At 35.3% G+C, this 18,266-nt stretch overlaps 1 protein-coding gene across 1 annotated transcript; it reads left to right on the top strand.

The window, feature by feature from the left end:
- Positions 1-11,650: 11,650 nt before the first annotated feature.
- LOC143221565 (proton-coupled amino acid transporter-like protein acs) lies at positions 11,651-18,259 on the top strand (the record flags this gene model as incomplete). The annotated part of the gene is made up of 4 exons (XM_076446977.1): positions 11,651-11,709; positions 12,406-12,498; positions 13,406-13,763; positions 17,987-18,259. Coding segments are annotated over exons 1-4 (783 nt in total), but the record flags the coding sequence as incomplete, so codon positions are not given.
- Positions 18,260-18,266: the final 7 nt, after the last annotated feature.

The following is an 18,266-nucleotide window of genomic DNA, read 5'->3' as shown; positions in this document are numbered from 1 at the left end:
CGAACAGGGATCATCGGGATACGATAAGGATCGGATTAATCGTATTGGCAGTCGGAATAGAACGTTGCTGGCAAGAGAAACAGTCGAAGGTTGCAGCGAGCCGCGAACAAACGGGGATCATCTCTCTATAGGCGATAAATAAATCAAACCGCGTGACAGTAGCCGAGACTGTAAGATCCGTCGATAAATCATTATCAGCCGCCGGATTACCAGTGTTGGTGGAAAGGTAAATAACGCAAGAGGCCGGAATAATCGTAGAAGAAGGATTTCTCTGGAGGATGTAAATTGCGCGTCATCGGTCGATCCAGTCAGTCTATTTGCCTTCTCGCCGAGGAAAAACGCCGGTTAAGGAAGTCGTCCGAGGTTTCTCGTTGGGATCTGCAATCCAGGGAACACGTGAGTACGTTTATGATGCACGAATTCATGGAATAGGCGGGCGTGAAAATCCTTCCAGGCGATTGCCAGGCGATTGCCAGGTGGCCGTAACCGGTTGATAGCTCGACGTTGCGCAACGGATCGGCATTTCGACGGGATCGAGATCCGTTTCGCGATTATCCGGAACATTCGTCGATGGTTATCGCACCGTGCCGGCTAAAAGTCACACCACGAGTTCCTATCTCGCGTTCTACCGATAACGTTCGCGCCATGCGATTTGTCTCGCCCCGAGTTCCAGGATCGTCCGCGACACGGCGCTTTCTTCCACGATCCTGACCAATCGACGTTCAATTTATTTTTCGCACATTCGTGAATTTACCATGTTTTCGGATATTCGCGCGTGTCGATAGATATTCGGTGTTCAGATGTCGCAATGAAGCTTCAATTATCCAGACATCTTACGAGTATTCAAATGTTTTGACAAGTAACATTATCACGATATGCTATATTTGGTATATTTAAAAATCGTAATAAATTTTTAAATACTCCTAATAAATTTCGAGATGTCGAAATACCGCGAGAAATTAAAAATATTTCGAAATTCCAAATGTCTCGACAAATTGAAATATGGCAAGAAATTTCGGAATGCACATATTTGAACCTCGCAACGTGCACGATGTTGGCCGAAAAAGTTGTTAAGAGATGGTTAAATTTTCAACAGTTTGCGGTATGTTGTAAAACATTTGTTTTAAACGTAACGAGTTTGTTTGAGCACGCGAGCGTAAAGGAAATCGCTTAACCGTGCATTCATCTTTTTCTTTTCAAACACATTCGAGTTATGTAAACGTCGCAATGTGCAGACGCAAATGCTTGGTGAAACAAATTTTCGCAATCAGTTTGGTGCTGGTGCTGAAGTATCTTTGTTTGCCTCCATACATTGACATTCGCGCGACGAAAGGCCAAATACCAATTAAACAAGTATTCACGGTAACTAGCTCTCATAAATTCTCCGATATCGACGATTACGCGAAAAAGATGTTTTTGACAAGATTATATAGATTCAATTGTAAATTCGTCGTTTTAGGTCAAAATGTCGGGAAACTTTAAAACAGCATCGAAACTTGAGAAAATAATAAATATTTATTCTTTTTCAAATGCAACGATAGGTCTCCATTGGTATCTATATTACATGCACAAAAAGTGCAAATTGGAAATGGTGATTACAAATTTCCATGTTCCTCGATATTTTGAAATATCGTATTAATAAGTATTCCGCGAAAAATTACACGTGAAATTTCTTTGCGTCTTATATATTTATAAATACAAGAGGACTATATCTTTTCGGTATATAAATTATAGCGTTAAAGCACTTGATCGAATTAATGAATTATTTAATTAATACATTAACAAACTTCTACTTTTTCTCTTGAGCAGTTAATCGATTTGACACACCAGTGATTTATATACCGTGTGTGACAAAATGACTGCAAATTATGTCGAGTTGGATTATCAGATGAATGAATAATACATCGATTTTTACTACGTTCGCGAAAAAATCGAAAGCTAGTAATTTTTCTCTAATATTTTCGCAATTTTTCGAAATATTTATAAAATCAAATTTAGTTAGAAATTACACGGTAGTATTTGTTATTTATTTATTTCAAACTTCAGGAAACATCGATTATTAAAGAATTATTAAAGAATAATTACTCGCTATTAATATTACCACTGGTATCATTCGGTAACAACTATTTCTATCGTTTAACGTAACGATAGTCCTTAAATTCGTGTCTAATATATCTTTAGCTCGTAACCAGTTAGTCAAAACCGGTTGTTGGTAAATATTTATTCTTCGCTCGTTCGCTTTTTCCGATAAAAAATGCAATCTAAATAATCATTTAGAGGTATTTGTAATCACGTTTCTTACCGTAACGGAAACCTTGACGTTAACGAGCTTCCTGCAACAACGCAATTCAACCGTCGTTGCTATATTTTGCACGGACTATTGTAAATATATTTCTACGCGATCATTTTCGCACATTCCATGCACCATGGAAAATTGAATATTTCCGGAGCATAATGGAAAAATGACAATATCCGCTTGGCATCGAACAGACTAGGGGATTTTTGTCACGCGACGTTTGGCGTATCTTTTGCAAATTCAATTTTACGCGTAGTTACTTTGTTTTGAAGGCGCATAAGGTTCTTCCGAACGTAGAAGGTCTATTAACTCTGGCTTTACGACTATTTTAATGGCCAAGTGTGCCAGAGTTAGGTGTACATACGGTTAGGAGAGGTGAGAAACGGAAAAGAATGAAACGGATGAAAATTTCCTTTTTATGTATTTACATTTGGAATTTTCTACCGTTGAAAAGATAAGTCTCGTAATATCCAAAAATCAATCTGGGATATAAGCTGTAAATAAATTTATTGCTCTACAAGATCTACATTCCGAGAAGGATCGTTTATATAAACATGGTTTACGGAGTTTACGGAGAGACACTGAAAGAAACATATACCTTCCTTGAGAAATAAAAGATTAAGAAGAGAAAGATCACACGTTTATTTCACAATTTCAAATTCATAATCCCAACATGTACGTTTATATGGATAATACGATTCGGGTTTGCTTATAGTTAATACGAAGTTAATATTATACCGTGTTTGTAGCTTGTAGTTACTATTCAAAACTTTAGTTTATATATTATAGAATATGGGGAATTAAAGTTGGAATATTTATTTATTTCGTATGTCATTTATTAAATCGTTTTTTGTCGACATTGAATTCGGATATTTGAAATTCTCAAGTATCGTAAGAATTATGAAAAGCAACTTTTCCACGAAAGAAAGAGAAATTACTTTAACAAGGATTATATAATAAATAGTAAAGAAGCACGTAACTTGATAATAATAGTAACTATTATAATAGAAGACAGAAGTTTTACTAATTAATACGAACTAGTTTTAATTCAGGATTTATTCATAATCTTCCCATTTAGTGTTTCATAAATCGAACTGGATTCATTTTTAAAAACTAAACAACTTTACCTAATCAAAAATTTATTTAAATAACAATATTGAACTTTAAGAAAATATGGTCTTTGAATATAACGATTTCTCGTACATATTATACTATTGTATACCTATTGGTACACCGTGCTCTAATTTCTTTTCCATTATCTAAGGCTCATCTTCAGCTTTTTAAATGGAATATTTCATATTTTTGCCCAAATTCGGATAAATGGTGAAATAAATAAATAAGTAAAAAGGTATGTAAAAAAATGTATTAAAGACATATATAAAATATATACAAAAATATAGTATACAAAGTAGGACTGAAAATAAACGTTTACCGAGGTATTTGCAAATTTTTATATTTTATATTTTTATATTTATAATAATATTTTATTCGAGAAAATGCTTAGTCTACACGATTCTTAACGCGATTTCACAGATTATCTTTGTAAACATGTTCCCTATCGTATGTTAAAAATCATAAACACGAAATGCCTATTTAGTACTTTAGCAAAACATCAAAATCGTATCGAGGAAGGTGTAATATTTATCATTACGACGTTTTGCACTTTGAGCATCACTCCATATAAAACTTGCTTTACAAATATCTCAAGTAATCATTTATTGTAAGTGCCACTTTTCACGCAAAATTAACTACGGTAATAACAAAACGCCACTTAAAACACTATACGTCTTCTTGGATACTTGAAACTTTTGTTTGAAACATTTTCTCGTACAACGAATAACTTACGAGTTATTTCAAGTCGTATTAAGCAAATAAATTTATTTCGAAACATCGAAACTTGTCGAAATGGAGAAGAGAATTTTTCCAAAAATATACTATGCTACGTGCGAAACTACGGCAAAAGAATGCAGATTAAGAAAAGTAAAATATATAATAATAACGATAGCGCATAATTAATTTTCAATCGTCTCACCGACTCTGCTATAAATCTCGATGAATCTATTTCGAAAGATGGAAAATTATAGAAAGCAAGAAAAGAATGTTTGGAAAACGAAAGGAAATCCCTGAAATATATAGAAGAACGATGCAAACGAATGGAAAAACATAAAGATAAAAGAAAATCGGAAGAATAGAGATGGTGAAAATTTGCACTTTGCAGCGTTCGGCGACAAGACGAGTCGCGTGCCAGCCGCGTGTACCGGAAGTCGACTATCGTTGCTCTGGTGCAACGGCGTGCCGACCGAATGCTAAAATGTAGCTTTATCGTGGAATGTGGTTAACAGGTGGTCACACTGAGAAAGCACGCGTTCGGGGATAATCGAGACCCGCGCGATTACACACATCCGCAGGCGATAAGTAGCCCGAGCGATGCAGTTTTTCTTATTACCATCTCGTTCCTCTGTAAACGAAATTTCGCTCCGTGGTAATGTCCATGGACCACCGATCCTCGCAGTTCCATTCGAAAGCGGAGGGACCATTTGCCCAATGATACTCGACAATCTTCCTGCACTGCAATTTTCCCGTTACGAAATCGCGAATTTACCAGTTGCCAACAAATCGCGCGGCATTTTTACCTCGCCCGTAACGTTTTCTGCCGTGATTATGCGAGTCGTTCGAACGATAGAGAAATTTCGTATGTTTTGCATGTAGCAAGGAAAATGCCGATTATCAGTTGCAACAAATTTTCGCGGCGAGGAAAAATTTTGTCACCGAGGTGTACAGAATCGAATCGCGTCTTTTTAAGCTAAGTATATTTTACACGACCGAAGATAATTGTATTATAAATAATTACGTTTCGATCGAAATGAAAGTAAGCATAAACTTTGTCAAAAAGTAGTTTACGTGTTCCCAGAGATTGTAAAAATAAAATATCCGAAACGAGTTGTTTTCATCCCTTTGGTAGTTTCAACGTTAATTTGCAATATTTTTCGCACTATTTCCGCCAATCGGGTGAAATAGTCGACAGAAATAGTTTTGATATAAATCACGGATTTTACGTAAAAATAAAATAATAGAAGAATCTCTCGTTAATGTAAAAAAATATCCGACGGACCTAGCTTGTCGTTACTAACCATTGGGCCTAATTGATCGTTGACAAATCTTGCATTCCGGAAACGATCGAGAGACTGAAAAAATATGAAAACTTCCACGCGTGGTTCGTCGATAGATTTTAATTCTAGAATTACCGGTCTGCAATGTATACTTAATATCTGGATTATGGATTTTTAAATCGTTAAATAATTACGATTTACACTTTCTTTTTTTAGTCTTTTATTGCTTAAGGAATATTTCTAGTAGCGCCTCTTGAGAACTACTGAACAAAGTGAGAGAATGTCGGGAAGATACGTGACGCAGCCCACCTAAATCCCCAATTCTTACCTAATGTTTATATAAACAATCCTTCTTGGAATTTAGATCTTATAAATATTTTATAAACATTTATTCACAGCGTATTTTCCAGATCGTTGTATCAAGATTACGAGACTTGTCTTTTTCAGCACCTAAATACAGTGCGTGCAATTGATATTAATTGATATAATATAATGAAAATAAAAGAGCGTGCGTAATCGTGACTGTATTTAAACAGAAGTCGGTATAATTTTCACCAAAATCAGCTGCATATTTTCAGCAATCGCGAAAATAAAATATCTAACTCGCGTAGTAGTGGAGCAATTAACGGAACATAGCACGAAATAAACGTTTTCTAATTTTTTTCAACCCGTATCCCTTCGTGTAATCCTCGCTACGTTCCTTACAGTGATAATTCGAATTAAGCTGTAACAAAAAAACACTCGAAAATTCGCGAGAACATAAGTCTGTTATCAGTCACTGTACGTAAACTGTAAGTACCGTAATAAACATTCTTGCGTTAGGCAGTACCTAGATTGCTGGTATCTGTTGGGTGCGTGTTCGCAATACGCTCCTCTCTCGCTCAAACTTTCTCGAAACCGAAACGACGATAATAAATCGAGAATTGGTAGTATGTTGTGAAAAAATGCACGACTAACGGGATACTAAAGCATAAGAACGGAGGCGTAATGAAAGTGCTTTCATAATAAGTAGAGCAATCTTAGGCACAAGAATAGAGGCTTATGCAACGTTTTACGGTAAAGGGAAATCAATTCTTACGTGACCTTTTATGAATCACGCTCGTGCGAATTTACGCGAAGCAGACACGACAATTCGTGCAGACATTATCCCGAGATATCGGTATTTCCAGTCCGGGATCCTGGTTCCAGCTGAATCGAGCCGAGTGGTCCGAGCATGATCTCTGGGGCTGGACTGGTATGGTAGTCTTGTTCGTGACTACTTTCCGGCCCCTTGCATCGGAATATTTATTAGCTACATCGCCAGCCTTTTCTCCGTACTTGCATTAGAAAGTCCCACGTGGATCGCGTACCATGGAAGCATTCAAGGATATGTCTCAGCTGCAACGCTGTAATTGCATGTACCCTCGATTGCTCAACCAGTCTTGCCGATATCTCGATCCTGCCGATTTAACGAATCCAATCGTTATAACCGTGGAGAAATGAAGTATAATAGGCCTGGCGTTGCGAAATGCGCGGTTCCTGTCTCGATCGAGATCATTCGAGGTTTTGTCGGTCGCGTGGTTTCGTTATTGTTTCGTTTTTGTCGGCAAATCGTGTTTCGATAGGTGGCTTTCTTTTACGCGTATTTGGCAATAATCGCGGAACAGGTAGGAGAAATATGTCAAATTTGTCATTTTTCTGGGTTCAAGGTTTTGTGAATTTTGCTTGTATTCCTGGAATATACTCGCTTACACTTTTATCAAAATTCCGAGAAATGTACATTGTAATTTTTCTGGGTTAAGGATTTTCTGAATTCTGCATGTATTCTTAGAATATATTTTTTATTATATTTCCCGTTGTTTTTTTTTTTTTTAGATATAAATCGCTTATTTTCTGCGTTTCTTATTTCGCGGTAAATATAAACTAATTGGTACAAATATTCTGAGAAATGAATATTGTAATTTTTGTAGATACGACGAAAAGAAAAGTAAGTGTGATTTTGATTGATATTTGACAGTCGTTGTTAGATTTGATAATTTAAGAAAAAAGAGATCGATACCTTTAATTATTTATATTAAATTATATTAAAATAATAATACTGTATAAAATAATGGAATATTACGAGTTGTGTATATATTTTTTATTACTACCTTCACAGCTTGAATAATTTTTCCTAATATTCATATTTCATTTTACGTATTATCGAATTGAACCTGATGTAAGTACTATAAACCTAGGTTCAGTTGCGATAGTTTTAAATATTAATCCGTCCTCGTGACTTAAATCATTTAAAGAAAACAGATTTGCAAAAATCATTTTTAATTTAATAATTAATAGCTAAAAATATATAGACTATAGACTATATCGTAATGTAACGATGAATTTATCTCGTAAAATAATACAATTCTTACGCTACGAATCTCGATTGCAGAATAAGTCTCGCTTGAATACAGTTGGATCTGAAAAATAGATCTTTTTCTCCAAAACATCTAATCACGATTACGATAAAAATACGAACAGTTCGTTAAAAGATTTACAAAGTTTTTAACCGATCCATCTGGATTTTTCAGTGACGAGTTACGATCTAACATCTTTCTTTGTTTAGTCATCGTTGACAATAATTCAATTGCATCCTCGCTCGGAAGAAAAAGAACCAGAAATGCACGAATCGAACTGTCGCAGTGAAACGCGACATTGATCTTTGTTGTACATCTCTGAACGATCGAATCAAACCTTGAATACTAACGTCTGTTTCACGTTATACAACGCATTTCTTCGTCTTGTCTCTTTCGTATCGAGCGTCCGCTATTTTAAGTTAAATAGCCCATTTATTTGCACCTTCCGCGAAGACAAAGGAAGAAGAATAGTATGGTTAGAGGAAAATGTAAGGCTGCCTTTTGCACGCGATAATAATCACCAAAATTATTTTCCGAACAAACTGGACAGGATAATAATAATCATCGAGTCTATTATTCAATTTGCAGTTTGCTCGGTGCCGTTAATTATTGCAGTTAATGATATAACGTTCTCCAACAACCAAGCATAATTAGGGATAATAATTAAAGATAATGATACAGGTGCATCCGTTGCTGCCATTACACGTCGCGTCTAGAATGTTGCAATTTGGTTTACATAACAAACTGAAATTTCTCGGTATATTACACTCTCGAGATGAGTAACTTTCAAGTCCATTTATTCGAATGAAAATTTAATTATTTAATCAGTTGACAATTATTCACAGATATTCCCGACCGATGATAAGGCTGTTGTCAATGTTTCAAAACGTGTACGAAAACTATACTGTCATTTTTGACGCGTTCAAATTATGCGATTAGTGGAAAAAGTTAATGGGATCCAATGTTCCCACTGAACTCTCTCAACCAATAAGAGAAAAATAGCAAGTGTAACTTCTATACTATAACCTATATCTCAACAGTTCAATGGGATGAATAGTACCGGCTAATATACCTCGAAAATTATCAAAAGTTTTCCATATAAACCAGTAGATATATACGTACATTTAATCTCGAATAAACGTAAAATACGTATAATACGACAGAAGTCGCTTCGCGTATAGGAATACATAATACATAGGAAACAAATGAAATGCAAATTACTCAAAACATGGCAGCACATTCACAAAGCGAGTTCTATGGTTCCCAATGAACTTGACATGGATAAAAGTATCTAAACGGATATCATATGGTTCCCATTCACTACGAAAGGGTTACGCGTGAGCTTATTCCGATTTCGATGGGTTTTTTTTTTTTTTATTTAAAAGTGTCCCTCCTCTTCACCGAGTTTAATAAATACTCTTCAAACCATACACGATTTTGGAGGAATGTTAGATCGACAACAGAAAGAACGTCTTTTTAATAATAAAATGATTTAAAAAATATGAAAATAATACAAAACGATTTATCAAGACTACGTTCTAAAAGCTGATCGCTCACGTTCTCTCAACACGCAGCTCTTGCTACTCTAAAGCACCGACAACTGTCTACTAAACACTGTCTTCCAAGAAACTGTCGGCACGTGTCGCCCTTATTTAAACCTTGCACTCCGTCTACTTTCATATTCAGGCTTTCTTCCTCGATCACGCGTTTCCCTAACGTGTCACGTATGTCGCGTACTCTAAACATTCAATCGTATTCCTAAACTCGCATTCGATACTGCCATAGATATGCCATTTATACGATTCTCTCGCACACGGTCTCTTTCTCCTGTCCGCGCGCACTCGCTTAGAATTAAGACTATACATTTATTTGTATTATAGATCGTAATTATTTCACAATTATAAATCCATAATACCAATACATAGATCGTGATAAAAATGTATCTCTCTGATCGACTAGAAAGAACTGTCGCCCTTCGAACCAACCTTCAAACCGAGCACCTTATACCGTTCCACGACATCAACGCTTGCATCGTCAAGCCTAACTTCCAGGAACCCTCCAACTTATATTATTAACAATAAAGATTCATCTTACAACATTTCTTATACTTTTCTTGCTTTGATTCAAGGAGAAATTTGAAATTCTCAAAATTCGGGAAATTACAAAATTTTGCACCTACTATAATTAGTATAAATACTTTTCCACGAACGCAAACGTCGTATCGTAGGTGAAAATCTCGCATCACGTGTTACAGTATCGCGTGTATAATTTATTCGATAAAACGTATCGCGGCGCGGATACGCGTTTCAATTAGCCTAAATGCCCGCGTCCCTTACCACCATCCGCCATCTTACAAGAGGTCACAACTCCGAAGCCATTCGCCGATATGAAATTTTCAACAATTATCGGCCATCTGGCATGCGATACACGATTGGCCGTAGAGAAATCTAATCGCGACAGATTACGCCATAAGTACTCTCGAACCTGATTTGAATCTATCACCGGGACAGATTCTGACGTTAGAGATCCATTGTCGGCCTTAAAACGATGACGATGCCAATGGTAATCGCTCGAGCTGTATGTCACTCGATGATCGCGATAGCGACGATGTTTGGAAACAAAACGAAACGAAGATCGTTCCGAGCACGTCACCATGTAACGAACATCGTGTCTTTATCTCCGACTAAACTTTCTATTCAAACGCTACTTCCGATTATCGTCACGAGTATCGCTATAATTTTCAAGTGTCTACGCGTTTCCAATTTCACGACCACATCGATGAAAAGTCGAAATCGATCAAAACCTCTTTCGCCGCGAAATAGAAAGGGAAAAACGGCGGATCACTTTGCCAAATACTCGTGTCGAATAAGACCACAGATGTTTATTTAACGATCTTCTAAGCAGAAAAGAAATTTATAGTCGTATCATCTTCGGATGAATTTTGTATTTTATTGTAATTTTAAGAAGATATCGTTCTTTATAATATCAGTTCCGACTATGGAAGAAAAGCGAAATTCCGAATCAGTTGTCGAGAAGAAACGTACCCTATTGAACCTGATAACATCTGTAGGTCACTAAACAGTCATTTAACTATAAGAATTGTAGCGTAATGTAATGATATTTGTTGGAAATGACAGTAACGTAATACGCAATATGTAAGGTGAATGTTTATTTCGATGAGGTCTGCATTGGCATTGATTTTGCTTCGAGGAAAAGTGATAGGTTGCATGATTCCTTGAAACTGGGCTGGATGATGCCAGGGCTGATGTCACGAAGCGCACAACTTTTTATCAGATACCATCAATTTATTATATTGAATTATTTTAATAAATCGTTATACTAAAGATTACTACTATATACGACTCATTAATAGTATTATATAATTAACAATAATATCTCATATACGAAGAACGGTATAAAACGTGTTATACATTTGTATGACAACTTAATTCGACAGAAATATATCAGCGTAAATATTTGATTAATTAGAAGTAAGTAAAAATAGAGTCAAACTTTGAATAGCATTTTACATTGCGTTCATCGCGTTACGAATGAACTTACAATTCGGGTGAAACGTCGAAAACGAGTCCGATTGCGAAACATCGAGCAAAATATTTTATATTTTTCATAATCATCGTTGAGGTATAACAAAAAAATGATTAAAAAAATTATTATCCGTAACATTTATAATCTCTCATTTATAATCAATAACTAAATATTACCTGTAAAATCTAAATATTATCTATTATATCTGTAGATAATATAGATAAAAAAATGGATCGTATATAAAAATTGTTTCGTTAATAAATTATACACGTGTATCGATAATGTTTCGTTATATATTATTTGTACATTGTTTCAGGTAAATCATGGGGAAAGATAAAAAGGAACAAGTCAGTGGCAGTTCGATGCAGGAGTTCAATAGCAGGTATAATTTACTGATTTTTATATCATTCGTTGTATTCGATCATCGATATAGAGATGTATGATATTCTATCGAATATAACATATCGCAACGTAAATCGATCTCGATGACGTTCGAAATTCCAGTCGTATTCCTATCTCAAATACGTACATTATACCGGGACAAAAAAATTCCAAGATCATTTATCTCTTTATGTGACTTTGCAAATCTTTGTTGATAGTACTGGTAAAGTTTTCACTTTCATATCAAACGCTATTAATTTACTTCGATGATTAATCTTGTAATTAAGATGATAGAGAAATCTTCGATGTTGATCAAATTAAGTCTTCTCGTTTAATAATAATTTATTACGCGTTAACGGAATTTCTATGCTATTTCAATTGAGTTATACATACTTTCTTTGTTTCGTAAATTTTCACTGAAATAGTTATAATGAAAAAAAGAATTATAATGTTTATCCTAATGTATATATTAGTTGCATATAGAGTACATATGATTATTAAGAAATTACAGATATTCGTTTAAAAGTAAAAAATATAAAATCATACCAAGATTTATAAAAAAAATTATAGAAAAGGATAGGTAAAGAAAAGTTTTATAAAATTTATTGAAAATTTATTATCAATTGGGTTCTATGCTACGAAAATATGACAAATTGAAATTTTATAGTAACGATATATTTCTTTTTCTTATTATTAGCACAAAAATTGCTACTGTGTCAATCGGAGATTTCAACGAGAAGGATGACCTGTATAATCCGTTTGAACATCGCGATAAGAAAAATACCAATTCGTAAGTTACTTTTTGTTTATAGCAACATCGACAATTTGCAAATAATAAACAATACCGATATCATAATTAACTAATAATTTGCAACAGCGATAAAGTAATAACTAACAACCGATACTAACAATGTTGTAATAATTAACAACGAATAATTTATTTCTAATATATAAGAAAGACAGTTTTCAAAATCAATATTCACACTTTACGATCGTTATCTCGCAATAATTTATCACCGGATATTTATATTGTCATATAGACACTTGTACAATAAGAATCTTATAACAAAAATGACGCCGTCATTTTAATTTTGATCGATAACGTACAAGTATCTAATTGATATCCTTCGGATAAGTTTTTGCCGGTACGTAATCAAGCGATAATGTGCTTCAAGCTTCTAGAGGATAAGTCGATATAACTGCGTTTTATCGAGTGATTTATTCTGCGTACTGTTTCACTGATAAATGTCAAGACGTTTTATCAACATACGCTTCCTCTCAAATAATGATAATATAATAAAAACGCTTATACGCACATCGTATAATTTTCCATCAAAGATCAAAGTATTATACGCCATTGAATTCACCTCGAAACGAACTATTCGCTCACATAAAATAAAATACCAAGTTTCGTTAAAAAATAACAAGGTCATCTCAAGATCTCGGAAGCACGTCGACTTGACAAAAATTGATATTAATATAAGAGACGTTATAAGACGTCTGCGTCGAAACGCAGTAAATTTCATTGTAAAAATTGTTTGAAAGAAACTATAGTTTAGGAAATAATGGAGCGTAAAGATTAAAAATGATAAAAATATACTTCGAAAACTTCGAAAAATATTGATAAAAAAGGCAAAGAATTTATTGGGAAATCGTAGGTAAAGAGAAATAAAGGAAAGAAAATTGTCACGTTACAGAGACTTTGGTTCCCTGGCTCATCTACTGAAATCGTCTCTGGGAACAGGAATCCTTGCTATGCCTCACGCGATGAAAAACGGCGGATTGGTGTTCGGTGGCATCGGCACGATACTAATCGGAATAATATGCGCGCATTGTGTCCACATACTGGTCCGTTCGTCCCACGTGCTATGCAAACGAACGAAAACGCCTCAGATGACGTACGCTGAAACCGCGGAGGCTGCGTTTCTTTGCGGCCCGAAACCGCTCAGGCCTTTCGCCAACGCCAGTCGAATATTCGTCAACATCGCATTGTGCGCCACCTACGTGGGCGGCACTTGCGTCTACTTGGTCTTCATCGCCACTTCCCTCAGACAGGTAAGCCTAACCCTCCACTTTCTACCATTTCTTTTTCTTCTTCCCATTTTTCCCCCTTTCGTCGCAGATACAAGTCCCCTTGGCGTTGAAGAATTCTTAAATATCGCTCATCCTTCTATCTACAATTCTAAGCACTTTTTTTCAAATATTCCTCTTTCCTGCAATTCAAAATTCCACCTCAAAATCTCAGTTATATTGTCGGAGTTGAGGATTTTAATTAAGACTGTGGATATCGTAAAGTTCAGTTCAGCACAGAAAATAGTTTGTTATAAAACTAAAGATCTTGTTACACCCGGATGACTAATTCTGGAGTTTGGGATTTTGAAGATAATTTTCTCTCCGCAGAAAATAGATAACTATGCAAATTACAATAGCACTCGATAGCTTTCTTACCTGGATTACGAATTTTAGCTAAGGCAGAGGATGTTGTTACATCCAGTTGCCTAACCTCTCCTAACATTTTCTATCGTATATCTCTTTGTCGTATGAAATTTGAAAATAAAAAAGAAGCCACTGTTGACAAAAAAATAGTTGCGTTTATCTAAATCACGATCACTCTGATTGTGAGTTCATTATCTCGTTGAGACGACAAATTTTAGCTAAGGATGTCTATGCGTAAATAGAATTCAATGTAACGTGGCAAACATTTTTAGCCAATATCTCTCTTCGATTAAACAAAACTAAAATGTGCTTAAAAAAATTGTTCAAACCGTTGATTTCTATAATATATAAATCATCGAATTCCACAACATGTATCCTAATTAATAACGCATAATTACTCCAATCTTTATCATTTTATCGGAATTATTTTCCATATACGTAAATAAAAAAAATACAGGTGCATAGTTACCCTCAGTGGCCATTTAACCAGATTCTAAGGATAGATGTTAATTGATACATCAAATTTAAAATTACCCAACGGTGCATGGAATGTCAAAGTGAAATAATTCTACATCACCGCTTTTAAAAATATCCTTTATATCCATATGACTTTATGGCAAAACATTTATTTACAAGGGAAGAGCACGATCTGTTCGACTTTGATTTTCAACAGTCGATTCTGCTTTTGCAGAACGGTAATTCCGACATTCCTTTTGACGTATGCAAAATATTAGGTATAGATGCAGTTTCTGAGATATAAATAATTGAAATTATATATCTCGATACCCGAGAACGTGTGTCGTGATTTAAATTACAAGTTACGAATTATTTGCGAATATTTCCCATCGATATCTAGATGGAGACATTTTTTGCAGTATCTTCGACATTAGATAGCTTAAAGGTTAAGCATTCGAATTCAGTCGAAGCATGCCACTGTTATCGTATCGCGTGTTGAAAGAGCCCAAACCGATAATTTGAATATCAGGCTGATGACATTGACCGAAGAGCTGTAAAAGCATTCGTCGTCGATGACTTTGGTCGATGAATGGAAATATTCGTGAGTGGATACGGTGGCCTATTTGTTCAGATAAATTCGAAAGATCGACGTAATCAATTGCAATCCTCCTTTTTTATTGACACTTGATTTTTGTTATATAAAATATTTGCTCTCCGACCGATTCAATTCGCGGATTATATAATGACTGGATTTATTCGTTATTCTTTATATATATATATATTTCCTTGATTCGATGAAATATGGAATTTGAGTTTTGCTTACTAAATTGTTCTCGAAAAAACAAATATCTTTTCTGTTATGTAAAATATTCTCTCTCTCCCTCTCCTTCTCTCTCGCCTTGGTTAATTTATTCATTGAATTATTGAACAATTAGGTTTGTTCGTTAATATTTCGCGAGACGTTTCCTCCATTTGGTTATTCCGATTACTATCAGCGTTTTTAATTAGAGTTTTTGTTTCTTGAATCTCTAACTGCCAAGTATACTTTTCAACTGTAATTATGGAACTTCGATCAAACTCGTACATAGTATTATTTCGTCCATTATTATTATCATCATCATCATCATCATCATCATCATCAGCATCGTTATTTCGTATATTATAATAATCGGTGCCACCTTTTCAATGACTCGTAGCTTTAAATTCATATTATTCGATTAACGCGAGAAATTAGTTAAATTCACGTAAAATTTGTCTTTACCTCGGCAATATTACAGTACTCGTTGTTCGTTTACCAAACTGTATATAATTAATTAAATCATCCAATTGCACAATCCTCGCGAAATCATCGTCATCCTACTAAAATTTATTTAAACCTATAGAAAAATTTGTATTTCGCCACATAGCAGCATACTATACAATGTTAAATGCGATTAATCCGGTAATTATGTATAATTACCACCGCTAAGTTCGGTAAACCCGATGAATTCGAGAATGTATTAAAAAATGATTTCTTTCCGGAGATCAGGGATAACAGCGATGCATTTGCCAGGGACAATGCAAGTCTAATAAATGCGAATGTAAAAAGTCTGGCGAAATTTGTAATTCTAAATGTCGTAACAGTCTAATATGTCGACACAAGACCAATTATACATAATCACTGGGTTAATCGCATTTACCGTAACATACTCATTGTCAGATTGCCATAAGTACTGACAATCTAATTTCGCTATACACCGCCTGGATAAGTAAGTCAGCATATATATTTGCACTTGAGGATTTTTTCGTTGCTGGGAAATAGTAATTGGAAGATCTTCTACCACGAGTCGATGACATTTTTAAATATCATTTCGAATCGACGAGACCCAGTTGTGCCTCGTGTAATCTGCATTGCCATGTTTACAGTTCCATAATTGAGCAGAGTGTAGCGGCGATGAATTATATTCACCGCCTTAGCCGCATTAAAATGTAGATTGCAAAACCAGTCTAATCTGCGATCGTCTCGTTTCCTTCGTCCTCGTTCATCGTCCACGCGTGCATCTTTCTCCTTTTTTCCTCGATCACAATTGAAAATCTGTGCCAACGCGTTGCCTCGAGACTCGTTCTGTCTCGTTTGACCTGCAGAATCAGGCCTGCCTGCCTGCCCACCAGCACAAATTACACACCGGCTCAATGCTTTGTAACTAATCGGACACTTGGAACGTTGAACGCCATCAAGTGGTATATTTACTTCGTCCACCTCGTGTATCTCCATTGTTTCAAACAACGAGCGTAAATTTTACCGATGAAACACGCGCGACAAAGTATTTTCCAATAAAATTTCACATAACAGCGTTGTATGAATTATTAAATTAGTTAAATTATAAATTCAATTCATCGATGAATCGATAAAATGATTTATTATTAAATTGAGAAATTCATTTGTATATTATATTATTAAAGATAATATTTCTTACTGTTTTCTTACTTTCACTATTGCGCTATAACTATAGTTTTACATATTTAAACGATGTGTTTTCCAGTTTTATACGCGTTTTCAAGAGTACATAGAATGGGGAAGAGAAGGATCGAGAAACACGGAAATAATAAATTCTGAATATAAAAGCAGTAAGACACGTTTGTCTGAAAACTCATTATTCCCGAGATACCCGACTTTGTACATCCTATTACTGTCATTACGAAACACGTTTCGCATTGTACATGATACTTGGAATAATAAATGCCAACGTTCTTCAGCTTGTATCTTTAAATTTCCAATATCTCTCGATATTAATCTGCATTGAAAATTCATATGTACATTTGAAGGACAAACACTAGGTATTGAATTTTCAACAATTTTTCTTACACTTTTGTACGCGCCATTTTTTATTCCATCCTATATAAATGTTCTATTATTCTACTATACGTAAAGTTGTGTAGGAATAAAAATTTGAAATCTAAAAAATTCCACTACTAAATGGAAAATAAAACTCTCCGTTAGATCGCATTTCCCATGCAACATGTTTGAAAGAATAAAAGCCATAAGAATAGAGAAAATTGCCAGAACACCCAGTATATACCATCAATAAAACATGAGACTTAATTTACAACCAGTCCAACTACGAAGTAATTACTTTCCTTTTCCATCAATTTTTCCTTCCTTTTATTTTATTAAACGCATGTCCAGGAAGCCGTACATTAAAGCGGACGATGATTCATAAATAAAACATCTGCATGGAAACGAAGTACAACTCGCGACACAATCCTCGGATTCTCGCGTGCCGGCCCAGGCTTTTGCCACCCAGTGACGAAATTATTTACCACCTTTAGCGTGGTAACTTCGTTAAGCCCCGGTTAGAACGATTATGCCAGGTGTCCGATGAAACTCTTTCCCCGTTTGATTTCAGGTAGTGGATTATTACAGCAACACGAGCATATCGACTCGCATGTTCATACTCACCCTGATCCCTGCGGTGCTGCTGCTGGGTCAGGTGCGAAACCTCAAGTACATGGTGCCGTTCTCCATAATGGCCAACCTCTGCATGATAGTGGGTTTCGCGATAACCCTGTACTACATCTTCAACGGGATCGAAGTAGCGCCGGACGTGAAGTTGATCGCGCCGGTAAAACAGTGGCCTACCTTTCTTGCCACTGTGCTCTTCGCCATCGAGGGCATCGGTGTCGTAA

The sequence above is a fragment of the Lasioglossum baleicum genome, unplaced genomic scaffold (genome assembly GCF_051020765.1).
Source record: "Lasioglossum baleicum unplaced genomic scaffold, iyLasBale1 scaffold2690, whole genome shotgun sequence".
NCBI lineage: Eukaryota > Metazoa > Arthropoda > Insecta > Hymenoptera > Halictidae > Lasioglossum > Lasioglossum baleicum.
The sequence above is the reverse complement of the archived record's forward strand: the minus strand, read 5'-3'. Positions and strand labels throughout refer to the sequence as shown.